General features: G+C 59.1%; 1 protein-coding gene across 2 annotated transcripts in view; it reads left to right on the top strand.

Annotated features, from left to right (window-relative positions):
- Positions 1–1,939: 1,939 nt before the first annotated feature.
- CASKIN2 (CASK interacting protein 2) overlaps positions 1,940–26,156 on the top strand; it is a 33,916-nt gene continuing 9,699 nt past the window's right edge. The window contains exons 1-6 of one of the 2 annotated variants that reach the window (XM_027691319.1): positions 1,940–1,980; positions 4,157–4,871; positions 22,893–22,944; positions 24,884–24,981; positions 25,080–25,225; positions 25,354–25,449. In XM_027691319.1, coding sequence (XP_027547120.1) covers positions 4,778–4,871; positions 22,893–22,944; positions 24,884–24,981; positions 25,080–25,225; positions 25,354–25,449 — 486 coding nt within the window. In that variant the 5' untranslated portion in view covers positions 1,940–1,980; positions 4,157–4,777. Of the gene's footprint in view, positions 1,981–4,156; positions 4,872–22,892; positions 22,945–24,883; positions 24,982–25,079; positions 25,226–25,353; positions 25,450–26,156 lie in introns of those variants that run through there. The other variant, XM_027691320.1, reaches the window with a different exon arrangement.

Here is a 26,156-nt window from a genome sequence, read left to right on the forward strand (position 1 = left end):
AGGCAGGGACACAGAGCAAAGGCCCTGGGCTTCAGTGCAGTGTCAGGAGCTTCAATATGTGGTCGAATGTTCAAAGGCTGCGCTAGAAATCGTTGATTTCTAGTAAACCCTCCACTGGCACCCTCCATTCCAAAGGCTTGTGTGACACCAGAAATTAAAGCTTAAATTACCCAGGTTTAACCACTCTAGTATAACTGCAGAGACAACCTTTAGATGGGAATATCAGCGTGGTGTGCCCTTACTGTGGTGTAACAGTGTGTGCTGGAGGTTGTTGGGGTGAAAAAGCCCTACCCCTGCCTGAAGCAGGACACACATTTTGTACAAAGGAAGGTCTGGGCTCCTCTTTTGCAAAGTGGGTTTAGTCTGTGCTCAGGGAGCTGCAAAGCTTAATTAAGATCCTTAAAAGGACAAAAGGTGCTACATAAATTCAGGGGATTATTATAAATGTCACTGCGCTTTACAAGCTCTGGCAAAACTCAGAGGAGGAAAAACAAGACCTTTCACTTCACAGCCTTTCCTAGCAGGGCTACTCAGAGCTCCGTGCCTCAACGTAGCAGCCGTACAATGTTGACATTTATAATTAGATGTGCATAATAATCTCTTTATTCCTGAACTGAAAAGACAGGGTGTGTCTTGAAACGTCAGTCCCTCCTCCTTGCCAGGGATCCCCCTCATTGGAATTGCTCATGAAACCATCATTTGGTGAAATGTCTCAGGGCCTGTTTCAAGGAGGTACAGGATCGTTGCAACTCCCCCAGGAAGCTGCAGGCTGGGCACTTAGTGAATAAAACCAAAGCCTCCGTGTGTTTTTAATCTGATTAGTTGATGATAATCCAGTGGTATCATGCAACAAAAACTGTCCAGCTTTATTAGGCAACCTCTTGTTTTAAAAGAACTGTGCTCCGGGGAGCACTTGCCTCTGCTGTTTCCGTTGAAGATTGGCAGAAATGGGTGATTTTTGGTGGTTTTAGTGCTTTGTGAGAATAGGATTAATTTGGGTTTGGGCAGCTGGGTGTCGGTGGATTTTGGTCCCATGGGTGCTATCAGTGGCTTTGTGGAGCCCCACTGCCCAGGGGGTTGGGTGTGGAGGGGGCAAAGGGCTGATGGGGTCAGAGTGTGGCTGAAGGTGGGGGATTGTTCCCCTGGGCTGGTTCCCAGACCACCGTGTCGTTCCTGGATCGATGATGGGGGTACCTCCCTCCAGGGCCGGTCCTGTGGCACCGGACCAATCCCGGGTCAAGCACGGGGGGATCACTCACTGGATCGGTCCCGTACCGTGCAGGTCCCAGACCACCAGGTCGGCCCTGGATCGAGGATGGAGGATTGCCCAAAGGAGCGGGACCCGAACCACTGGGATCCGTCCTGGATGGAGAATGGGGAACCTTCCACCGGACCAGTCCCGGTCCGAAGGTGGAGGATCACCCACCGAGTCGGTCCCGGTCCGAAGGTGGAGGATCGCCCACCGGGTCGGTCCCGTACCACGCCGGTCCCTCCCCCGGTCCCAGGCGGCGTTGTCTCTCCAGCCGGACTTTGTTCAAAGCGAGCCGCTCGCCCGGGAGCCCCGGGCACCCCCGGCCGGGGGCGGAGCGGTGCCGGTGCGGCGGGATGGGCGGCCCGGCCCCTACCCCGCTCCGCCGCCGCATCACGGTGAGTGACAGCCGCCCCGGCCCGGCCCCGCCGCACAACCCGCCGGGCTTTTCCAATCAGGCCGGGCCGGGGAGGGATTTCCTGCCGGGACGGGGTCGGCCCGAGCGGGACTTTGCCGAGCTCCGCGCCGCCTGCGAGCCGGGACCCGCCGCTCTGCCCCGGTACCGACCTCGCTCCCGCCCCGCGCGGCTCGGGAAGTTGTTGCTGGGCTGAGCTCGGCTCAGCACTTCTCAGAGCGGCGCTGCACGGCTCGCTCGGGTGCGGTGCGGTGCGCTCGGTTCGCCCCGGCGCGGTTCGGTTCGCCCCGGTGCGGCGGGCTGGGAGCGCCGCCAGGTGAGTGGGACCGGGACGGCCGGGACGGCCGGGCCCGCCGGGCTCGGGCCGCTCGTACGAGCGACTCGTCTCGGGGGGGGCTGAAATCCCCCCTGAGCCCCCCTGGAGGAAGGAGCCGCCCCGCCCGGGGGTCTCGGGGCGGGGGGAGGCGGAGGCGTGGCCGGTGCCCCCCTCGCTGCTCTCCCGGCCGCGCCCGGAGCGGGGCTCCCCGGGGCCTCCCGGGGGAAGCGAGATGCCCCCGCCGCCCCTCGAGACTCGAGTCGGTGCCTACAGCTCCCTCGCATCTTTCCTCCGCCACTTACGTAACTGGTTTGGGTTTGTTTTGGGGTTTTTTCCCCCTCCTCTCCCTCCTTTTTTTCCCGGCGCTGCCGTTGGCTGCGGGAATGTTTGGGATACTTTCGTTCTCCAGGTGGATTCCTGGGCTGAAGGCTCAGCTCTGCTCGTGTGGGAGGGATTGTTTGCTGTTGCTTTTCCAGCTTTGTGTGTTTCTTGAGTTGTGCCTTCGCTGCTCCTCTCTGGAGAGGTTGGAGAGGTGGAGAATGAGCATTCGCAGCTCTCGGTACCTCCGAGTTACCCGCTGAGCCTCGCGTGCTCCGGGAGCCGTAGGCAGCAGCACGGGGCTGTTTTCCAAGTGAGACTGTGCAGACTTTTAAAATAAAGAGTAAATAGTCTCAGCGCCCTCACACTCGCTTCTTGTGAGCGCTCTTGAAGAGCAGCATAGAGTTGGTTGTAGAGCATAGGGTTAAATGAAATAGTTTGGAAGACGGTGCAACAGAGGAGGTTTCGGGAGGGGATTTGTTTGCAGCGAGAGGTTAGTCTGAGTCAAGTGGCTGAAACTTTGTTGTCAGGTAGATAAGCTGGTGCAGGTGCCCCAGGATGAGGGGAGGTGAGAGCTGACCTCGGGGTGTACCAGCCCCAGCACCGAGGGGCTCATCAGCTGAAGGTGCTGTGGACAGGGGGAGAACCACCCAGCCTGGTGTGGGAATTGCACACCCCCGTGTCCTAGAAGCTAAGATGGGACGTTAGCATCATCTCTTCATCTGCCCTGTGTACTGCTGCACCCTGGGGAGTGCTGGAAACACGGGGAGCCCGCAGAGGGGTGTCTGTGTTTGTGGGCAGCTGCAGCGTCCAGCTGTACTGCGGGTGGGCTGGTGCCATGGGATGCCCCTTCTGGTTTTGCCCCCACCCTGACAGTACGTCTCTCCCCGCTGTTCTTCTCTCCCCTGTGATCTCCATCCTCAAAACAGTGACCTCGATTGCTCAGAGGAAGCGACACCCTCTATTATATAAACGGCTGAGGGCGAGCGCTCAGGGAAGGGAGACGGCACTGAGCCATGGCTGGGGGAACCGGAGCTGGTTCCAACCCGCCCTGGATCGGCGCAGGGGGAGTTGTGGGGTGATCTGGAGATGGCCTTGCAGCTGGCACGGCGTGTGCTCCCTGCTCTCCTGCACGCACGCTCCTCCCCAGTGTCGGAGCAGCCTGCCAGATGCATGGCCCTGAACCAGGAGGGATTTTCTTGCCACCCAGTTTGGGCAGCCCAGGCGCAGAGGGGGAGCACAGGTTGGGACGAGTGAAGTGCTGCTGCAGGACCTTGTGTCCTCTCCAAGGTACCCTGGCTGGCCAGGATAGGGACTTGATCCTGTCCTCCTGAGCACAGTTGTGCTGCTGAATTACACCCAGCTCCTCATTGAGACCAGAGAGAGCTCCTCAACTGCTAAAAGAGTGCCTTGGGTCCCAGGGCTTTACAGGTAATTTGCAGGGTAAGGGTTTATCCTTGCACAGGAGGAGAAAAGCGTGAGACAGGCTGACCCACTCCCACGGGCTGCAGAGGACTTTGGCTAAGCCTCCCCAGCTCCATCCCTTAGGTGCTGCCACTGGGAGAGGGGGAGATGTTCTGTACCCTAAGCCCTGTGTGCTGTCTTTAGGGAGGAGATGGTGTGTGTGGCCCCAGGGGGACAGGGAAGGAGCTGTGTCCCTGTCCTGCTCCTGGGGCAGCACCCCCAGGAGGTTTCCTCTGCAGGTTCTTCCTTCTCCGCTTAACATTAGGATGAGCCAAGTCCCTCCAGGACTAAATATAGTCAAAGTATTCGTTCTTCGGCACGGACACAAAAGCTGTCGGGACGGAGCCGGGAGGTAAATGGCCTTTGAGGGCTGACTGTGATCTTCCCTCCGCAGGTCCTGGGCTGCCGCGCCGGGGCTCGGCCGAGCGCGGGGCTCGCCAGCCTGCCTGCAGCGCCGTCACCAAGAGGAATGCCGAAACGAAGGGGCTAATGAACACCAGAGAGGGAGGATCTATAACTTCCAGATGGCAACGAGCCCATAATCCCTTTGGGAAGAATTAGGGACTTGTCAGCCGCAGCAGAGCCTGGTGAGGGGAGCAAAGCACGACACCTCTGGCTCCCAGAGTGCTGTGAGAGGCCGAGGGCATCCCAATGCCGACTGCACCGGACACCCTGCCCCGAGCTGCCTGGCTTTGTTTCACAGAGTCCTGTTGCTGCTGGGAGCCCATCCCCAAGGACTGAAGTATTTTTTGTTTTAATTGATCGCATGTTCTCCAACCAAACCCCATCCGGGTCCTGCTCCTCCCGACACAGAAAGGGACTTCTGCTCTTAACAGAAAGACTTCTTTCTTCTGGTTTTTATGCCCTGTGGGATTGTAAAGCGTCTTTCTTTCTGGATTTCGTCTTTCATCAAAGTGTGTTCTGAGGAATTGGGGGCTTATTCCCATGGCTTCATAAACCTCTGGAATCTGAGGGTCTCTGCCTTCTGCGTTGCCACCGCTCCCACCTGTCTGCGATGGGGCGTGAGCAGGAGCTGATTCAGGCCGTGAAGAACGGGGACGTACCCGGCGTGCAGAAACTGGTGGCCAAGATCAAGGCATCCAAGAGCAGTGAGTACCTGAATGCAGAACCGTGGGCTCTCTCCCCTCAGCTGGGCACTGCTGCCTGTCCCGGGGTGCGAGTCCCTGCTGTGGACTCGGTGCTGTCCCAGCTGGGGTGCCAGTGCTGGCTCTGAACCCCAGCACACGAGTTATGCCGCGGCTGGAGGCGGGAGCGCAGGCACAGCCCGTGCGGATGAATGACCGGGCTGTAAGCGATCCTGCAGCTGAGCTGGGGTTCCCCTCGGGCTCGGGGCCGTGGACCACTGAGCAGGGACGGGCTGAGGGAAACAGCCGTGGCGGGGAGAAGTGAACTGGTTGTGAGGGGACGCTGCTACAAAGGGTCTTTAGCGGTTGCTGCTCACTCCCGGCCGTATTTATCTTGTGAAAAATTATCATCCCAGCCAGTCGACTGGAACCAATCGACAAGCCTTGAATTTCAGTCTGGTAATGTTTAACCCTTCAGCAGGGCTGTTTTCTTGCATGTGCTCTCAGGAAGGTCAATGGCAAGCACAGCAGGTCTGGAGGGGTCCCCAAGGGCACCGGGGTCCTGCAGGAGCCACGTGGCATCTGGAGGAGATGGGGAGAGTGGAAAGGTGGAGGAGAAGATCGTGGCCAGTGCCACAGTGCTCATGTAGATAGCTGAGCTCCTGGTCACTTCTCCTGACGTACCAAGAGAAGGAAACTGGGAAAAGTAAATAAAAGAGCTCTCGGTGCAGTGTATGGCTGGGGGAAGGTGTACAATGCCTGTCCAGGCTGTGGGAGTGTGGAACCCCCTGCCAGGGCTGCTCATCGTGGGGGGTCTTGTGGGTGTGTGTGGGAAAGCTGTCCTGAGGAGGGAGAAGAAGCTTTAAGTCTTCTTAGGAGCAGCTCAGAGCAGAGAGGCTGGCACTGAGAAAGGCGAGTTAGGCTGAGGATTATAAACGTGAGGAGGGGATCAGCTCCCCTGGGTCAGCTACTGGAAAGCTGTGACTGGGGCCAGAACTTTGAAAATCCCAACTGTTGGGCCTTGAGGAGGTCTGTGAGCCACCTTCTTCACAGAACAGGGGGTGCCTGGTGACCCCTCCCTGGGTGAAGGGACTGGATGTTGTTGCCTCCATTTGCAGCTCAGGGACTGTGTGTATACAAGGTCCCTGAGCTGAGTAAGAGCGGTTTGCCCACGGGGGTGGGTCGAAGGACACTCCGAAGGCAATAAATAACATCAGGACCTGAGTGTCCTGCTGGCTGACGGCAGCCGCGTTCCCCTGAGCTGATGTCCCAAGGCTGGGCTCTGTGGGCAGGCTGGGGTGCCCCTGGCTCTCCTCCTCCTGCACCCCCGGAGGGGTGAAGTTACACACTAGTTTCCTCCCGTCCCCTCCAGTAACTCTCTCCCAGTTCAACCCCGTCTGTTTTCTCTCTGGCGCCTTCCCCTCCCTCCAGCCGTGGGGCACCCACGTGAACATGTGTGTTTAACTCCCCCGCTGCAGCGGCGTCAGCAGCTCCCTCGGCTTATTTTCATTTTACTCCTTTAAAAGGAGGGGGTGAAAAGCCCAGATCCCTGCAAGGCCACTGCTGCAAGCCCTCGGTGCGGCTCCTGTGCTCAGCCCGCTGTGGGGGCTTGCCTGATCCCGGGGGTTTGCCTGGTCCTGGGGGCTCGTCCCCGGCATGGAGGGCATCACTGCTCCCCATCGCTTACAGTTCCCTCTCCCTCCTCTCGCCGGTGCCATGTGAGCCGAGCATTTGCTGGCTTTGCCTCTCATTACAGCGCCTTTTCCATATGACAGGCTGAGATGCTGAATTTTTTATTTTTTGGTTTGTTTTTTTGTTGTGTTTTTTTTTTTTTTAATCCCTCTAAGAGTCCTTCTGCTGTCTCAGTGGATTGGGAGCTCGATCGCTGTGATCAGCCCTCTGGGGCTTCCTGTGCCTAAAAAAGTCACCGCACGTAAGCAAAAACCAAGCGCCAGTCCCGGCAGCGGGAACTTCAGGGACACGTTGTTTAATATTCTCCGAGCGCAGCCTCCTCCCCGCGCAAGCGCCGCCGCACAAGTGGGTCACAGCACCTATTATTATAAGGTGGTAGGATGGGCAGGGAGAGGGTTTTGGGGGCAGGGGCGGGAGGGGAAGGGCAGGCGAGGGCAGTTGTCCTGCCCGCGGGAAGGGGACGCCCGGGCGGTTCCGTGGTCACTTCTGTAGCCAGGGAGGGGGGTCTCCTCTGGGAGAGGAGAGCCGGGCTGCTCCTGCCGGGCCAGCCGTGCTTTGCTGAGGTTCCCTGGCAGTGGAAACATCCCGCTTTTTATTTTCCTTCTCCCTCTCCCCTCCCCTCTGCGTCGGAGCGCTGCAGAGTTTAATTGAAATTGTTAAACGACCCGTCACGGCTTTGGCCTCTCTCCCCGGCGATCAATCACGTCCCCGGGCTGCCGCCCTCGCCAACAATGCGCCAGTTGGCCCGGCCAGGGCGGCTGAGCCGCTCCGAGGGGCTGGGGCTTCCGGGGAAGGCGAGAGGCAGAGCTCCCCCGGCCGGGAATCCCATCCTGGGAAGGGGTGACTGCTCCTGGAGCTGGACGGTGCCCGGCAAGGTTTGAGTGTCCCCATCCCTGGGCGTGCAGGACTAAGGAACAGGGGTAGAGGGGATGCCAGGGTGATGCTGGGAGGGGATGTGTGATGCCCCTGTGATAGCCGGGGGCTGGAGGAGCTGTGGAAGGCGATGGGAGCTGGACTCCCTATTTGCCTTCCTCGAGGGAGTGGCGAAGGTTTTTGTTTAAACGTGTGCGAAGTGCAAAGAAAGGGCAGCAGCTGAGCAAACTGGTGTTAAACTCTCAAGGACAGGCAGCGAAGCTCTGCTGTGGTTCAGCTGCTGCCTCGGGGAGGTTCAGCCAGCCACTTGCCCATTTCACCAGTGGCTTGCCCCACTTCCCTGGTTTTGATGGGGCTTTCCAGACCTTAGATGTATCAAGGAGTGGGGTGGGCTCCTGGGACGTGGCTGTGTCTGGGATGTGACCTAGCAAGTTCTTGAATGCTAGAAAAGCTTTGGGGGGATCTTGGCTTTATCTCCATGCCTGGGTTGGAGCCCCTCACTGCTGTGTCCCAGCAGCACGAAGCACATTAAGGTCTTCCCAAGAGTGGTGCCAGCCCTCAGGTGCTGCTGTCACCCGTCCAGTTTGGCAGGAGAGGGACGATGCTGCTCCGCGTGCTGCGAGACTGCAGCAGGCAGATGTGGGATAACTCACTCTCACCCTTGAATTTCCTCCTAATCCCTGGTAGCTGTATCAGCTTAAGCCTCAAAGCGTGAGGTTTAATATCTCTCCTGTGATTTGTTAGCCTTTGCCACCGGCGCTCTGTGTCCCTGTTCTCTGCAGGAACACCCACTCTCCCTTCATGTCCTACTGGGCTTTCTGCTTCTTCCAGTGGCAGCAGGTCCACAGTTGTTTGGGGAAGAAGCTGCTGCTTTTTGTAGTTTGAGGGTTATTTTGTAATGATGTTGGATGTGCCATTGTCCCAGCCAGCAAACCCAGCATGCCATCCCTCTCACTGAGGAGTACCATCCTCTTCATTGCTGCTCCTGAGGGAGGTTTGTCCCAAGCCCAGCTGCTCTATGTGGTCTGGCTGCAGGGCAGAGCCAGGACTGGCCTTGGGCAGGATTCTTATCATTTCAGGCCGTGTTACACCCGATGGCTTTCCCTGCTGGCAGTGGTGCAGGGATGTCTGGGCACCCTGCCCGCACTGGTCCTGCCCTGGGCAGTGCAGGTGGCTGGACCCGGCTCTGCCGTCGAGCACAAGAGCGGCCCTGGCCACGTCCCTTGAAGCCCAGGTTTCGAGGACGAGTTCCCAAGCGTCCTTGGCTGTATCCTCCCCCCGCACGCTGTAGGTCTGACGGGCTGGACCGGCTCCGCAGCCGCATGCCGGCTTGGAAAGGCTGTGGGCACGCCTGCGGAGAGACGCCGAGAAACTCTGCCGAAATGGGCAAAACTCCCTCTTCCACCGACACCGAGCCAGGAGTGGGGCGAGGCTGTGCCCGGGGAGCCCGGCTGGCGGCAGCCCTGTGCTGGGGACCCCACCACCCCACAGCGTGCTGAAACCTGCTTCTGAGCCAGCCTGGGGTGGGTGGGCGGTGGGAGCGGGAGAAAAGAGGCTTCAAAGGCTCCGGCGAGTGTGGCAGCAGTGGGGCTGGATAGTTGTGGGGCTGCAGCTGTAAAGAATGGGGGGGGTCCATCTTTTCTTCGTCCTCCTGTGGCTCCCGGCCTCCGTGGGATGGGGATCTCCTCTGGTAGCCTGGTGTTTGCTTGGTGGGTTTTCCCATCCACATCCTGGTTTTCCCACCTCTCTGCCTGGGAAGAAAAAGCCCCACATGGGCAGCGGGAGGAGCGAACGGGCGGTTGGTTTTCAGAGCTGGGCTCTGACGGGTGTTGTGTTTGGAAAAAGGGGCCCAGCTGCCACCGGTGCGCCCAGAGCCGGGGAAAGCGTCACTGTGCCGAGTGGAGGAGATAAGGCATGAGCAAACAGCATCACACAGGGAGATGGAGCAGCCCGGGCTGGACATCAGCAGGCCTGACCCCATGTCCCTCTGCACCCTATTTTCCTGTGTTCACAGGTCCACATCTCCCCCTGCCCCAGGTCTGTAGTTCTATCCCTAGCCTTTGAAAACCCATTGGCAGCGCAGCCTGTGTCTTTTTGCTGTCAGCCTGGGCCACCTGCAGCTGCTTTTTTTTTGGCTTGGTAAAAGAGTGGGAGGGAAAACAGGCTAAATCTGAGGAAGGGAATGAGTGTGGGGACTGTTGAGCCTGCTCCAGCCCATGCTGCGCTCCTTTGGAGGTGCCAGACAGTGCTGGGGTATACCAGGGACTTGCTGGTCTCTCCAGGGAATATGGAGGTCCCTCAAGGCCGTGGACAGAGCCAGGCTGGCAGCCATCCCCAGTGTTGCAGGTAGGAGGCTGAGATTTGGGGCAGGAGGGGAATTTCCATCCCTTGGGCACCTCCTGGTGACTCAGCCCAGATCAGGGGGCTCAGCTCCCCCTTCCCAAGGGCTGCAGAGGCTGTTTTGGCTGTCTGACCCAGAAACACAGGACAATTCGGATGACGACAGCTTGAAGGCAGACAGGGAGGGCAGCCCCGAGTCATGGGACACCGTGTGCCCGGCTGCCAGCGGCACACGGGCGCTGTAACCGGGACGGTTGCTCCCAAGGGCTGGAGAGAAGGGGACATGGCAAGGACACTGCCAGCACAGGCATCCCATCCTCTGGCTGGGGCTGGTTGCAGGAGGGAGCTGGTGGACCACAACAGCATCACTGTTATCACTCCTGCCACCCCTCCATCAGGATCCTGGTGCTGCTAGAAGGTTTTCCTGGGAAGGTGGGAGGTGAGTTATTGGATCCCAGTGGCGATGGACAGAATCCCAGGTGTAAGATGGTTTCTAGCTGGAAACCATCTTGCACCCGGCATCGCTCCGGCAAGAGTTAAAAGGGGGGTTGGATGCTGTGCGTGTGTGTGTGCATGCACGCGCCCTGCTTTGTTTTTAAAAGCGCCTCGGCTGTCCTGGATCCCCGCCAGACCCGGGGCCCGCCGCTGGCAAAAACTCCGGCAAAGGAGTATGAAAGGGGCAAGAAACTAAATAACAATAAACTACCTTTTATTTTTTCTTTCTTTTCTGGCTGCTCTAGCAAGCGAGAGGGTGGGGAGGAGCTGCAAGCACTCCGGCTCCCCCTAAATCCCATCTTGGCTTCCCTAAAAAAATCACGCCTGGGATGGAGAGGGAGGGATCTGTTTGAACCTTCAGGCTGTAATATCACCCAAGCCTTGCCAAGGTGTCCTGGTGAGTCACAGACCTGTCTGGAGATGCCCAAACTGCTTGGAAATGGCTCTGTCGGGGTGATCTTTACTCTCCCAGGGAAGGGCTGGATAGTCTGGCCCATCCCTTGCTCCTGCGGGATGCTGCCTGGGGTAGGTGCTCAGCCACCCCAAGCCGTTTGCAACCCCAGGGAGAAAGGCCCGAGCTGCAACTGAGCACGGCTCCGATGGCGAGATAAGGGAGCAGGGAAAACCTGTGCACGAGGCAGGTATGCGGCTCCTGCAGCATCCCAGACCTGGTGCAACACGTCCGGCTGCGCTTCCGCCAAATCCTGCCAGCGCCGCTCCCCCGCGGGCCCCAGCCAAGGCTGCTCAGGGAGCACGTGGCCCCCGGCGCTGCCGCCGTGCCCGGACCCCTGTGCCGGCCTCCCCCGGGTGCCATCCCGGGAGCTGCAGCCGGTATTGGCCGACCCTGGTGGGCGGCTGTGCCGTGATGGGGGAAACTCCCAGGGTTTCGTAACACCGGCCGCGGGCACGGCTGGTTGTGTAAGGCACCCTGTCTGCTTGCAAAGGGAGTTGGCGAGCATGGCGAGGCCATGGGGTGCCTGGCACAGAGCTGTCCTTGGTGGCAAGGCTGGCTCGGGCTCTCCCACCCGCTTTGCAGGTGCCTCCTGCCCCCTTAGAGCATCGATCCCAGGGGCTGCCGGCTCTCGCTCTCACCCTCGAGCAGCCCATTGTGAGGCCTCACCTTGTTTCCTTGCCAGGACAGGCATGGATAAGCCTGAAGGGGATTTTCCAGGTGTAGGTGAACTGAATGCAGACAGCAATATGGAGACTGGATTGGGAGCCCCCTCCCAATCCTCCCTCCCCCTCCTCTCTCATCTGAGCAGGACACCCAACTCACAGCTTGTGTGGCCCCTCGGGGACCTGGGATGTGTCCCTGCCATGGCGAGGTCACGTGAGCACCGCTTGCCTCAGTGGCCTCTGAAAGGGGCCAGAGTCCTCCCTGGTGGCTAATCATTGCCTACATGGGGGACACGGGTACATGGCAAGCCTGGCCAGCAACATGGGGGCAGCCATGGCCCAGGGGTTGCTTTAGGCTGCAGCTCTGGCTGCTCTGGTTGGCCTGAAGTAGCTCTGGTTTGGTTTTGTTGGGCTGACATAGGTGGGAAGGGCTGTGTGAGCCCTCCTGACTTCCCTGAATGAGCACCCACTAATCCTGCTGGCTTAAAAAGAAGGGGAACGCTCCTCCTTGCAGGGAAGGAGGCTGCTGCACAGACTGAAGAGCTGCCTCTGACCACGCTCTGTGTTCCAGCCCCAAGAGCTGCTCAAGCCTTGGGGGAACCCTCAGCTTCCTCCTAGCAGTGCTGGGACACAGGCAACTCCCTGTCTTGAAGCATCTGTCCCACTGGTAATATTTAGCAGCCCATGGACATCCTGGAGCTGCTTCTCTGTTCCTTCCACCCCAACCCCGCTGTGGATGTGAGGGTGTCGAGTTCTGAGCCCCCCAAAGTCATGGCTCTGCTCTGTTCCACTGCAGCCTGCTCCGAATGCCTGCGGTTCACACTCCCAGTGCTTTCCCAGAAGGATTGGCACGGCTCAGAAAGCCCTTTGCCAGCAGGGTCTGGGGATGAGGCAACCCGCCGTGATCCCCTGGCCAAGGTGGGAGGCATGGCGTGCCACAGGAGGGGTGGCATAGTGCAAGAAGAGGTGCCTTTTCCTATGAGAAGGAGCTGAGGGAGGTTGGAGGGTCCCTGTGCTCCCCTCACTTTCTCCCCACCACCCCCCCAGGATGCTGCGAGGCGGCAGGTGGGGGTTTCTGCGCTCGGCTCCCGCGTCCTGCCTCCGCCGCCAACTCGGGCTTGCCGGGGCCGTTCCCGACACGCACCCGGCGTGCTGGGAAGGCGTAAACAGATCGGGTTGCCGGCAGGGGTCCAGGGAGCGGGCAGGCCTTGGCTTGTGTCCCACCACCGCTCCGTCGGGCCGGGGTGTGGGGAGCACCCAGGCTGGGGTGGGATGGAGGGGGCTGGCCTGGCAGCGGGGTCTGTGCAGGCAGCAGGGTCCCTACGGGAAACTGGGCACTACCTTGGTTTGACAAGGGGCCACAGGTGTTGCTCCTGCCTCAGTTTACCTCTGGTGCTTAGGTGGGCCTGTTCTTTGACAGCTCGGAGGTGTTGATGTGCAGCCCCCAGCCCTCTGCCCCATCCCTGCACGGGAAGCTGCCGTGCCAACCAGAGCTCAGCCCATGGACTGGTGGTCCTCAGATCCATCTCCCCTCATCTATCGGAGTTGCATTGTGATGCCTTTGACTTTGCTGTAAATCAGCCCCTGTCCTTCCCAAGGTACATGGGGGGATGGGACTGCTCCGTGTAGCCTTTGTCCCCAGCTGGTCCCCAAGCAGCTGCTGCCTGGCTCTGGCGTCCGGGCTGGGCAATGGGAGGAACTCGCTGCCCTCCCTGCCGGCCCCGGAGCAGCTGGGACAAGGGGAGGGGGTCAGGAACGCAGTGCCCAGAATAGCTCCACAGTCACTGAGGGCCCCATGGGAATGGCAGGATGGGTGCGGAGTCCTGGGGTGGGTTCCTGCTTCCAGCACAGGGATGGGGTGATGCCTCTCCCAGGACATAGACTTGTCACTGGCTCCTAAGTGATTGCTGCTTCCATGTGGGGACACACAGGGTGGTGCAAGATATCCTGGTGATGCAGCTCTCATGTCCCTCTACTGTCCCATGGATATGGAATCCCACTGTAGACCGGGGTCCCAGGCAAATCCTTCACTGCCACAGCTGCATGAAAATATCCCAATCCAGCTAAGGTACAAGAAAAGTGCCACTGGCCAGATGCTCAGCAGGAAGTTTGGTGATGGCTTCTCCCACTTTGTGTCATTGCACAACCTGGAAACCCAGGCAGGCAGTTGAAGGCTCTGATCTGTCTGGCAAAGAGCCCTCCTGCTGGGCACAGGCAAAGCCATGCTGCTTCCATGGCCTCGGCAGGGGAAGGGGAGAGCAGCAGTGGGATCGTCTCTCGGGCTGCTTGTCCCAGGCTGGAGGGAGCTTGGCCCGTGCCTGGCGGGGATGGACTCATCCTGCACCCATTCCCCACTGGCAGCAGCATGAAGCAACCGCTCAGTTCCCATGTGTTTTGGTAGGTGACCTTGCGCCGGGGATGGGAGCAGCAAGGGGATAAGCCCTTGCTATCACTGGAGAAAAGATTTGGAGAGGGAGCCCTTCCCTCTGTCGTGGCTTGGGAGCTGAGCAGCCGCTGCTGGGTGAGGTTCTTATGCTCTTTCTCAATGCAGATGCCATGAATGGCTGCAGCACCATGGCATCTGTGGGAGCAGTCACCCGTCCCGCATCCCTTGGGACTGGCAGGAACCAGAGGCCACACTTCATCTCTGACCAGGAGGGAACGACATGGTTTGCTTAAGCTGCTCAGATCCAGGCAGCCAAGAGCCTCCCGTTCTGGTTTGGCAATAGAGGGTATAGGCAGGACCCCCCACAGGAATGGAAATCCTTGGTTCCTAGGGAGGAAAACACAGTCCCCAGGCAGCATCTGTCCTGTCCCTGCACAGACTGGGCTGTGACCGTCCCAGGGGACCCCGCCGGCACGTCCCCAAGCAGGACTGGCGGCAGCACCGGATCACGGGGTCAGAGTTGAGGAAAGGCATCCGCAAGGTATTTTTAGCCACGTGTGACTCCAAACTTGGGCCGCCAGCAGCCGTCTGAGGTTAGTCCTGGGCCGCTGACGGCTGGTTGCCCACGGGCTGGTGGCGGGGGGGACTCTGGGGAAAATTCAGTTCCCGGCTGTCAGGGCTTGGGGAGGGAGTGACAGCACTTGAACCATCGACCTTCTGGGTGACCTCCCGGTGCCTCCCCTCCCATCCTGTGTGTGCCTTGCCCAGATTAGCGCAGCCAGGGTGGGGACAGCTGCTCCGTCCGCCCTGGCAGCGCCTGCTCCAGGTGCACGGCAGCTTCCCTGGGGCCAAAAGGGGAGGATGTCACAGGATTTCCAGCCTCCGCATCCCTGTGTGCTCTGAGTACTGGCTCCACCGGCTGGAGCAGCTCCTGGATGCCAAGCTGCCATGTACAGGTGCTGGGCTGGCACTGATGGGGATGGAGTGCCATGGGGCCATGGCAGCCTGGCCCTCCAGCCTCAGCCTTGCCCTGCTTCCCCTGGGAGCTGCATGATTGCTGCAACCCTCCAAGCACAGTGTAGGGGCTGGATCCTTGTTCTGCTCCCTCAAGCCCGCAGGGTTTTGCTGGCCACTGTTGGCTGCTCTCATTTTTATCTGGGGTTCATTGTTAGAACAATAAAATAAAAAGCTACGTGCTCCTCTTGAGTGTCAAACCCCTCCAGGTGTAGGTGGGTTGCTGCGTCCCTGCCCGCCCTCCCTAATTAACTGTTGCTCAGCTAATCCAGACTTTATTGACCTGCCCTAATCTTCCTGTGCAAGGCCTGCCCTTCACTGCTGGCTCCTGTCGCTCACCCCTCATGCCCCCTGTGAGCTTCTATCATGTTCACAGCCCTGGGTACGTGATGGAAGATGGTACCCTGGGATGTGGCATCCCCCCGTGCAGGGCTGCTGAGGTTGTTTTCCCCACCAGCAGCTCCCTCCGTGCCCACGCTCACACTGCTCTCACCGTCCCCCCACATCCTGCTTCCCCTCTTTCTTCCTCCCATTGACCTTCTGCCAGTTGGATTATTTTTCCCCAGATGCTGCAATCTGCATTTTTCCCCAGGTTGAATCTGCCTGGATTTGTTCTCCTAATCTCTCTAAGTCCCTTTTGTGTTATTTCTGCCCTCGTCAATCTGTAGCGCATCCACCACAGATTATTTTAATGCACTATTTGCTCGGTGTCACATTAATGAGAACACTGAGGGTGTCTGAAGGTTCAGCCCCTTGGCCTGGATATCCAGGGAGCACCAGAGCCCCGCAGCCCCTTCCTTGGCTTCCAGGGAACCAGCTGGAACCAGTATGGAACCAGTTGGATGGGAGCTAAGGTGCACTGTTGGTGCTGGAGCAGATGCTCTGCTGGTGCCAGGCCCAGGGGTGGCTCCTGGCCCCGCAGTGTGCCCGGTGATGCACGGTGGGTGCAGGCAGTGCTCGCACTTGGCCGCTGGCCCCCGCCGCTATCGGCCCATCTCTTCCCGCTCAGGAGGCGTCCTGTCCTTTCGGAAGGATGGGGGAAATGGAAAAGGCTCCACCTCTTCCCTGGGCAAATACAGCTCCTCTGAGTTCATATCCTGGAGAGCGGAATGGCCAGGTCCCAGCAGGGACGGTGACTTCACCTCCCGGTAACGCGCTTCCCCGGCCAGCTGGGAAAGGAGCCCTTGTATCTCCGAAGGAGCCGCCCGGCCTCCCCCACCCAAAGCCTTTCCCAGCTGTTTCCATCCTGGATGGGGCTGGGGGGATGCGATTTCAGCTCCGTGAGGAAGAGGTGTTACTCTTCCCCCTTGCCAGGGGATCTGGGCTGGGGAGCATCACTTTGGGGTAGGCAATGGCTGCAAACCCCCAAAGTTTTCGTGGGGAGGGGGAGCAAGTGCCATTCATCTCATGACACAGCTGAAATCCTTCTGGGTGCCTGAAACTCAGAGCAGGAGCACATGTTTGGCTTTTGCAAGGGGTGAATCCAGCCCCAAAGGACTCCTGTGATGCTCTTTCCTCCCTTTGGTGTTTGCCCCTCTATCCCTGCTGTGGCCATCAAACCTTGGGGGGTGAGAGCCGAGAGCTGCACCTTCTTCCCAGCTGCGTGGATGGGGACAGGGTTTCCGACTCTGCTTTTCCTTTCATTGTTCTGGGAGCCTTCACTTTGAACAAACTGCCTGTTTTTTCCTGCTTTGCTTGTGAAGGGAAGCAGCAGGGGGGAATTGGGGGTCTGGCTGGGTCTCAGGGTGACTGCCTGGGGGTAAGCAATCGATATCTGTGCTGTGTGGGGATGCTGCCCCAGCTCCCTCCTGCTGCCAACCTCTTTGAAATACTTAATTGTTGGATTTTCCCTGGGAAAAGGCTCCCAGCTTTCCCAAAGAAGGAAAAAGGCTGCCAGTTGACTCCATAGTCCTTTTGCCATATCCCCAAACCCTTCCCTTTGCCTGTAGTGGGTCTGCAGCGCAGCCCAGGAGGGAAGGTGACCTCTCGAACTCCTCTGCCTTTGCCATCACCTGCCTTCACCATCATCCACCATTGTATCTGAACACACTGCAGCTTGGAAGGAGAAGGCACAGATGAGGAGGGAGACAGAACTGCCAGAGGAGACTCAGACATGCCAATCAGCAGAGACAAGTTGGTGACAGGGACAGCTTGGGCTCTGCGTGGCTATAAGCCCTAAGATTTGGGGCTCAAGCCAGGGGTAAATGGGGACTTCTGTTGAGGTTAGAAACAAGCATTTGGTGCAGGGATGCTCAGAGCACAGCGTCTCTGTGTCCTGCCCTCAGGATGCTGTGAGGAGCTGCCAGGAGCTCAGCTCCTGGAAAGTTACTGCACCTGCTGTGGGTTATTCCAGCTGGACCCAGGCTGCTGAAACCAGGAGCGGGGCTTGGTGTGACAGCCCTCACACAGCCTGGGCAGCGTAAAGTCCAGGGTTTGGCAGGTTCACAAGGGATAAGACACCAATTATTCTCGAGGAGTTGCCAGATGCTGGTGTAAGGACAGATAAGGGGCTCCCTGCAGTGTCATACTCTCCCATCACTGCTGTTTGCCCTGTGTTGATGGGAATCTGCCTCCCTGATTGCAGCCTCCCCATTCCTCCCAGTTAACCCAGTGCTTTGGCCCAGTTGGACCCACCCCACAGTTCCTGGCTTGGCAGAGGACCTGTTTGTCAGCGTTGGTGGGGAGCCTATCCACAGGGACACTGAGGATCCTCAGACCCAGCACGGACCATTTGCAGGCAGGAAAGGACCCTTGGCATTTGGACACCTGTGACATTTGGGCACAGGGATGGGCGCTCAGCCAGAATATCCCAGGCGGCAGCACCTTCGCATCCAAATTCACCCACCACAACCATGGGGGACATTGGGGGATCCCCTGCCTGCCCAGGGAGCTGGGCACAGCGCTGGGCTCAGCGTTTGGGGTGTGGGCTGGTGGCTGTGGCAGGCACCAGGGTCAGGAGCCCTTGGCTCTCATCCAACCTCTGTTCCAAGCTTGCTGGGCAACTCTGGTTGAGTTTCCTAACATCTCTGTGGCTGAACTCCTTCCCTGTTGAGGTGGGTGAATCTCCTCGGAACCTATTGGGAAACTGCTCCTGAAGCAGCCGGTCTGCCGGGAGGCTGCACCAGGAGGAGCCGGGTGTGGGTGGCCACAGCGGACGTGCCTGTGGATGGAGAGGCGACAGGGAAGGGTGATTCCTGGATTCCTGGGGAAGAGGGATGGACATCAGTAAGTCTGTCCTGAACCCGGACACAAACCCGCTGTGTGCTGAGGCAGGGCCACCCCAGGCCATCACAGGGCAGGTTGGGTGAAGCTGCCACCTCCTGCCACCTCCGCCTCCAGCTCCAGAGGCTGCCACCACCATCAGGGACAGTTGGTGTTCTGCAGGATTGCAGCTGATTAGCTCCTCCAGCTGGTTTGTTGGCTTAGTGGTGACAGTCCCCAGGTGGATTTTATTTTCCAAACAGGGTATGTGCATGTATTTGGTGTGTCCAAAGCACATGGTCTCCCTCCTGTCGTCCAGGGTAGCAGGATGGTGTTCCTACAGTGACCAGACAGAGCATCCCTGAATGCAGGGTACTTGTAGCAGGCAGTGCAGGGATGCTCAGGGCTGGATACTCAGGGATGCTGATGGTATAGGACGTTCAGAATGGTTGTTGAGGGATGCTCATGGCTGGCAGCACAGGGAAGTACATGATACAGGGATGCTCAGACCTGCAGCATGGGGAGGCTCATGGCACAGGGATACTTGCAGCTAGCAGCATGGGAACGTGATTTCCCAGGACAAAGGGAAGGGATGAGAGTCTGTGACACAGGACCAGGAGAAAGGGGTATTTTTCCAAGCATCTCTGGCAAGGAGATGGATCTCTGGTTAAGATCTGTGTGTCCTGCACAGCAACCAAGCCTTGTGGTGGAGGAGCTCTGCTTTGGTGGACAAAACCAGGGGGGTCACAGCACAGGCACTGTGTCCTAGAGCCTGATTCACCGTGTGAGAGCCAAGGGGCAGGACTCTCCACAGGATATCTGGGCATTTCCTTCCCAGGCAAGAACGTGTCGCTGCTTCCGAACGAGCGGATCAGCGCTTTGGAGGGATTGTGTCCATCTCCGGGACCTCGGGGTGAAGCTCATGGGTGTCCCTGCGGAACGAGCTCTCCGTTGAAGGGCAGGGGGTGACTCAGGGTGCCCGGTGTGCTGGCACAGGGGGTGTTGGCGGGGCGAGGGCACGCCTGGCTCCACGCAGCCGGCACAGCCGGCGCCAGGCGAGTGCCTGGGGGGGTAAATACGAGTTTGTGCCGGGCCGGCTGCCAGCGGTGCGGGTGAGGCGCCCGCCCTGGCCGGCCACTCCCCGGGTGCCCCCTGCACCCTGCGAGGAACTCAGACCAGCCTGGCATCCCCACCATGGGGCTGCAGCCCAGCCCCGCGGGGAAACTGAGGCACGGGCAGAGGGGGCTGCTTGGCCGGGGAAGGTGGTTGGGAATGCGCCGTGCGGGGCTGTGCCATCCTGGTTAGCAAGGATCTGAAAGGCCAAGGGCCAGAGCCAGAGCGTGCCGTGGATGAGGGTCTCGGCCCCGTGTGGTGAGCGCTGCCTTCGCCACGGCCGGCGGCCGGCCCGACATTTGTAAGCAATTTGCCGGAGCGTTCCGGAGGTGCTTCCCGCTGCCGCTTGGCAGCCAGACACTGCACAGAAGCTCGCTGGCTCCCTCGAGGCCTCGCTCAGGCCCGGCCCAGCACTGCTGAGCCTCGTCCTGCCCGGGCAGGCGCCGGAGAACACGCCAGGGCCGGGAGCAGAGCGGGGTGGGAGCCTGGCGGGACCCCTTGGAGGGGTCGTGCTGAGGAGCGGGGCCGAGCAGGGGGAACCCACGGCTGGAGTTAACCCTTGGGGTGCACCAAGCTGGGTTTTCCCTGGAAATATCCCCTTCAGGGCGTTTTGCATTTCAGCACTGGGTCCATTTTCTTCTGGGTTCATCTTTCTGGGACATGAGCGTGCTCCTGGCGGGAAGTGGGGGGTGTGGATCAGCTCCGCGGGTGCGCCTGCTCTGGTGCAAATCTAAAGGGGGTGATGATGTGGTTGGGAAGGATCTGGCTGCCCCATCCCAGTGCTGTAGCTGGATCGACCCTGCAGCCCTTTCCCAGCCTCCCCTGGCCAGAGCTGCACCTCTGAGCCAGCTGGTCTGGGAGGGCTGTAGGATTGGGAACAGCCTCTGCTGAACCCCAGAACATCTGTGTGGAAAAGAATGGGGAGCCTGGGCACCAACAGGGAGAGAAAGAGCTGAAGAAATGGGGAGAAAACCTGGGGAATCAGTCAAAAGGAGCACATGGATGGAATGAGGAAGAGGGATGCAGGGAAGCTTCCCATCGGCTGCCTTCCTGTCACTGGGTTTCTGGGAGCTGCTTTGCCAGCCCCGTGTGCTGTACAGGGCAGGGTGTGCAGGATGGTGCTGGTGGAGGGGTCCCGGATGTGTAGCTGTGCTCTGCTTCCCCTCCATCCCTCCAGTCCCCTCCTTTCCTGAGCCTTTGTGCCTGGGACTGCACAGCCCCGCACCTTCCAGCCTGGCTGCAAACCCTCCAGTTCTCCGAGCAGCAAATTACCCACCTACAAACCGGGGATGAGCCCTTTCCTTTCCTGCCCGAGGTGAATCCAAGCATTTGGGAAGAGCCCCAAAGGGGATTCTGCTCCTGACTCTGCTGTTTGGGACTTGCTGCTTTTCCTGCCACCCACGCTGTGTCCGCGTGGTCCTGCCCTGAGTCCTGACCTTGCTGGGCTGCCAGAGCAGGGAACTAATTTGAGGAATGTTGCTCAGGGAGATGCAGATGCTGACAGCTGCCTCTGGGGCTGAGAAACAGACAAGGACACCCACCACATCCCAGCCTTGCTTACTGGACCCCCCTGGCCAGCCCAGTCCTCTTGTAGGAAGGGGTCAGGGATGGGATTTTAGAGTGAGCTCTCCCTCTTCAAATAGTGGGCATTGCTTAACTCCAGGACCAGCCCCCAGGGGCTGTGGAATGTTTCTGCCTCTTTCGGATGTGCTGGTGCTTAGTGGACATCTCCATCCAGCCCTTCTCTGCCCAGCATTGCCTACCCAGCTCTCATCATTCAGACTCTGCCCCTCCTGCCTTGGGTAAGGACCCCTCCTCCTCTTCCTCCTTCTCCCCCTCCCGGCCTTTTCTCAGAGCAAAACCTGGTGGCAGTTTTCAGCTGCAGCTGATGGGAGCAAACCCACATTGGCCTTCAGTTCCCACCCCACAGTGTCCTTTAAAATACCTATTTATAGCCCCCAGTTAAAGGCAGGGGGCTGGGGGATCGCTCAGGGAGTGGGAGGTGAGGACTTCACAGGCATTGCCTATGGATCAGTGGAACCCTTCATTTATTTTTAATTTTATCTCGATTGTGTTCTTTGAAAATCCCCCAGCAGCAAACACTTCCCAGCCCTTCCTGCTTCCTGCTTGCAGGATCTGTCCCAAGACTTTTGGAGGGACAGGATGAGACCTTTGCCCACCACAGCTGAGCCCCTTCCTGGCTCCGCCGTACACCCCAAACATGATCCCTGTGACAGTGGCACTGCAGGGGTTGGTGGTTACGGTTGCTCCGGGACTCAGATCACGAGTGGCCTGTTTACAAGTGAAATGTTATTTTTTTCCTGGCTGGTGGGGCCAAGGAGAGCAACTTGTCCTTGATGGAGACCTCGGATCCTGGGCTCTTGGACAATATGGAGGTGGGAGGGAACAGTGGGAGTTATGCCGAGCCATGGCTTTGGGAGCCAGTTCCTTTGGGAAGGGCTGTCGGATTGGTGGCTTCCGCTCAAAGACAAACAGCCCCTGGAAGAGGTAATTAGGGTGATCCTGTCTTGATCCCCTCAGCTGTGGCTTCGAGTCACGAGTCCTTCACCAGCAGCCACTCCAAGCCCATTTTGCATTAATTAGGCTGTTTACAAAACACTGTAAATTGCAGTAATGAACACCCCGGTCCTTGGTTTCCTTTAATTATCCATTTGCATGATGAATGAGCCAGCCCCTCTTCAGCCCTCCTTTTCCGGCAGAGGGGTCACACAGCCCGGTATGGCTTTGTATGGGATCTGCCATGTGAGATGGGCAGAGACCTTGGGAGAGGGGGAGGAGGGAACTGAGGAGGAGATGAAAGAGGAGAGGGATCTACAGTCCTGGAGATCTACGTGGCTGCAAGGGAGGGGGCTCCTTTCCCATTTCCCACATTTCAGTGGGGTTTAAGCAGCTGTTTCACCCCCAGGCTCGGAGCCCAGCTCTCAGACTTGGATTTTCCAGAGGAAAAAACACAGAAAACTGTTCAAAGCATTTAATCCTCCCTGGCTCAGCAATGGGGCTGCCTGGAAAGGCAGAGGAGGAGCGGCGGCATTTCTTGCCCCCCACATACCTTCCCCTTTCTTTCCCTTTTGACTTGGCGGATGAATTCCAGAGATGTTAATCCGCTCTCAACCCCTTGGTGAAGAATAAAATGTCCTCTCTGTGTGGGAGGAAGGAATTCATTGGAATTAATTGCGGGAAGGAGCGGGGAGCTGGGGGTGCTCTGGGGGTGCGTGTGAGGGTGTGCCGAGGGTGGGGTGAGCATCCTCTGCTGCCCAGAGGTCCCCAAAGTGGAGGGAGGGATGGGCAGGGGGATGGGGATACCCGAGGTGGCACAATCCTTGCATTCACGGCTGGAAGTTTCAGCCTCTGCCCTGGCCGTAAAAATGCCAACCATGTGGTCTGTGGGCCAGGCCTCAGTGGCAGTGGCAGCACAGGGAGTGAGTGGGGGGCAAAAGGGCTCCACTCAGCAGTTTTGGGGTGTCAGTGCCTATAAAGGGGAGGGAAGTGCTGTTCTGAGCCGGGGTGACAGAAGCTGCGGGGTCCGACCCATCCCGGGGGCACACAGAGATGGGGCAGGAGGGATGGAGGGGGAAAAGGGTCTGAGCTGGAGCTGGTCAGCCCACTGAGGGTTCGTGGAGGTGAAAGTGGAGGCAGAGAAGAGGAGAGGAGAGGGCACCGGGATGGGCCAGGCGCTGTTCTGTGCGCTGGGAGGTTGGTGTGGCTGCAGGATGGGGTCTGTGTGGGATCCCGGGGGCCTGTGGGGCGGCACAGGCTCTGCCTCCTGCCCTGACCTTCGTCTCTTCTCTCCCCAGAGCTCCTGGGATCTGCCAAGCGCCTGAACGTGAACTACCAGGATGCGGACGGGTGAGTGCTCCCCTGGCAGGGTGCTGGGTCCTGCTGCCACCAGCCTGGGTGGGCTTGTCCTCCCCCACAGCCAGTTGGTCCTGCAGCTCAGGGTATCATACAGCTTTGGAGGGGAGCTGCTGCACCCCAGAGAACACAACAGCATCCCAAATCCAGGGGAAGCCCTGCAGAGGCAGAGCCAACACCTGCCCAGATCTGAGTTGAGGGCTGTGCTCAATCCATGCTGAAAATCCTTCATAAAGCTCTTCTGCATCCCCCTCCACAGGGATGGGAGTGAATAAGGATGGCAGCATGTCCAGCCAGTGCCCTGTGTCCCGAGTGCTGGTTGAAGCTCGGAGGAGCCCCACTGCCTGCTCGTGCTTGTGCCTAATATCCCAAAAGCAAAATCCCATTGTTTGGGGGGGTTAGGGAAAGAAAAGATGAGGTTGCCAAGTGACCACAGCATATTTGTGTAGCTCATCACTTCCAAAATCCAAGTACTTAATAAGCTGGGTACTGAGAGTTAAAGAAACCACAAAGGCCCATAAAATAAATAAGCATATTATTCTTATTGAATTAACTCTGACCTGTCAGTCATTAGCATTGTTTTATGTTCTGTTGTACCTAATTTCTACATGTTTTCTTTTGGAGGACTCTGTAGGAAGAGGTGTCCATGATGAGTCCTAAGAGGCCAGTGGGGAACAGGCAGAATAGCTCCATCTTAAAATAGTACTGTGCAGATGGAGCTTAAGAGAAAAAAGTATTTAATAATAGAAGCAATGATCTGATTCTGATAAGGCACAGGGTTTGTGCTCGGGCAGCTCCAGGAGGGCTGCTGATGGGAATGGGGGTAAAGGGTCCATTCCCTGCCAGAGGGACACAGGCAGGGCATTGGGTTTGGTTGGGGCACAGGAAGGGACCATGGGGAGGACCGAAGCACAGGGATGGCAGTGTGTGTCCTCCTGGGAGAGCCATGGTGCTGGTGGTGTCCTTGGCACCACCTCACTTGTGGCTTGGAAGGGATGGGGCAGGTGAGCAGGGGTTTGTGCAGCTGCCCCAGGACAGAGCAGGACCTGCAAGGACCCCCACAGGGGTGGGTCAGGGGGATTTTGTACCCCCCACTTCGAGGCAGAGGTTTTGCTGTGCCCCATGGACATGGTGGGTGTATTGGAGGAGGGAGCAGCCCTTTCTGCTGGGGTTGGTGTCCCTCCTGCAATGTCCAGAGACTGACCAGGGGTTTGGGGGTGCTCTGGGACTGCAGATCACGAGGAGAGCCATGCTGGCTGAGCTGCATCCCCAGCACGGGGCTGGAACCCTGCAGAGCCCATCAGAGCCCCACACTGGTGCTGTCAGGAGCCCCTCAGACCCCTTGGAGTGGCACACAGGCTAATCCCTGGTGGCACAGGGACCCTCTTGCTCGGCCTTGGCCCTTCACGTGACAGCACGGGGGGAGCGCCAGGCAGACAGGCCCCTTTCACAGCCCCAAAACACAGGGCTCTTTCATTCCCAGCGGCCTCCCACGCTTTGCCGTGGTCTCCCGGCATCCCTGCTGGCATGGGGAGGGGGCAGCTGGCAGAGGGGCAGGAGTAGCCACTGGGCCCATGAGCTTGCCAGATGCTGTGAGCAGCGTTTGGCTGCCTGGCTGCACCAGGGAGAGGGAAGATGCATCTCCCTCCATCCTGCCTATTTGCCTCCTGCACGGGACAAGGGGGCCGAGGGACCCTCTCCCTGGGGTTTCCCAAGGTACACAGAGTTCCTGCATCCCTTGCTGAGCCCTGGAGCACTCACAGCTTGGAGGGATTTATCTGTGTTTTGTTATGGGGAAACCGAGGCACTGGGAGCAGGGAATCAGGGAGGACATAGCCATGAACAGCTGGTGACAGTCCCAGCCTGTGTCCCCATGCAGAGGGGGCTGTGGGGTCAGCTGTGGGGCCGGGCTGAGCCCTGCCTTGTGTCCCAGGTTCTCGGCACTGCACCACGCAGCCCTGGGCGGCAGCCTGGACCTCATCTCCCTGCTCCTGGAAGCACAGGCCACTGTGGACATCAAGGACAGCAATGGTAAGGGGTGACCCCCAGCACGACCCCCGGCAGCCAGCTCAGCCCCCCGGGCGAGGCCGGGGGCCGTGCCCAGCCCCGCTGAGCCCCGTTCCCCGCAGGGATGCGGCCCCTGCACTACGCGGCGTGGCAGGGCCGTGTGGAGCCCGTGCGGGTCCTGCTCCGCGCCGCTGCCTCCGTCAACATGGCCTCGCTGGACGGGCAGATCCCGCTGCACCTCTCGGCACAGTACGGCCACTATGAGGTGGTAAGTGAGAGCCCAGCACCCCCCGCACTGGGGGCTCGTGGGTGGGGCAAACCCCGCCGTGCTGGGGGGGTCGGGGGCAGGGGTGCGGGGCGATGCTGAGCCCCCTGTGCCACGTGTATTCCCCGCAGTCGGAGATGCTGCTCCAGCACCAGTCCAACCCCTGCCTCATCAACAAGGCGAAGAAAACCCCGCTGGACCTGGCCTGCGAGTTCGGGCGGCTGAAGGTGGGTGCTGTGGGGCTCTGCCCTGGGCTGGTTCGTTCTCCGGGGGTGGCTCTGGAGCCGGCTGGTTCCTCTGGGAGCAAAGTGCTGGGTCTGGCCACAACCGCTCTCCCACTGCCACAAACCTCGGAGCCCAGCAGGCAGTACCTGCCTCCTCCCATGGCAGGACAAGGCCAGATCCTGAGTCTGGGAGCTGCGGGTTTTGCTCCTGACCTCGCAGCAGGGCAGCATCAGGCTGGGAGGGAAGCCAGGAGTTCTCGCTCCCGGTTCTCCACAGCCTCCCCCCACCCACCCTGGCTTTGCTTGTGGTTAAGCGCAGATAGGCTGAGCTGGCTAATCCCAGCAAACTCTGAGCATCCGGCCCCGCTTGAGGTCCCTGGCACAGCCTGTGGGGATAGGCCACTCTGTGCTCTGGGAGACCCCAACGCAGCCAGCACTGCCAGGTTGGGCTGGAGCACTGCCAGCCAGACTGTTCCGTGCCCCACCAGGAGGGGACAAGGGGGATATTTCCATTTTTGGAGTATCCATAATGTCTGCAGCTATAAACAGGGCAGTAAAAATAACTCCTCTGTGCCTCTGGGTTGCCCTGAGACGCTGAGAGTCGCTCTGGGCTGGAGAGACTGGAGGTTTTTAGGGCTTGGTCTGAAAAGCCTGATTATGGGAAGACTATTTCTGGCTGCTGTGACCTTTTATGGCCCCTCACGAGAGTG

Source organism: Neopelma chrysocephalum, unplaced genomic scaffold (assembly GCF_003984885.1).
Source record: "Neopelma chrysocephalum unplaced genomic scaffold, ASM398488v2 Primary Assembly neopelma1_84, whole genome shotgun sequence".
Classification (NCBI taxonomy): domain Eukaryota; kingdom Metazoa; phylum Chordata; class Aves; order Passeriformes; family Pipridae; genus Neopelma; species Neopelma chrysocephalum.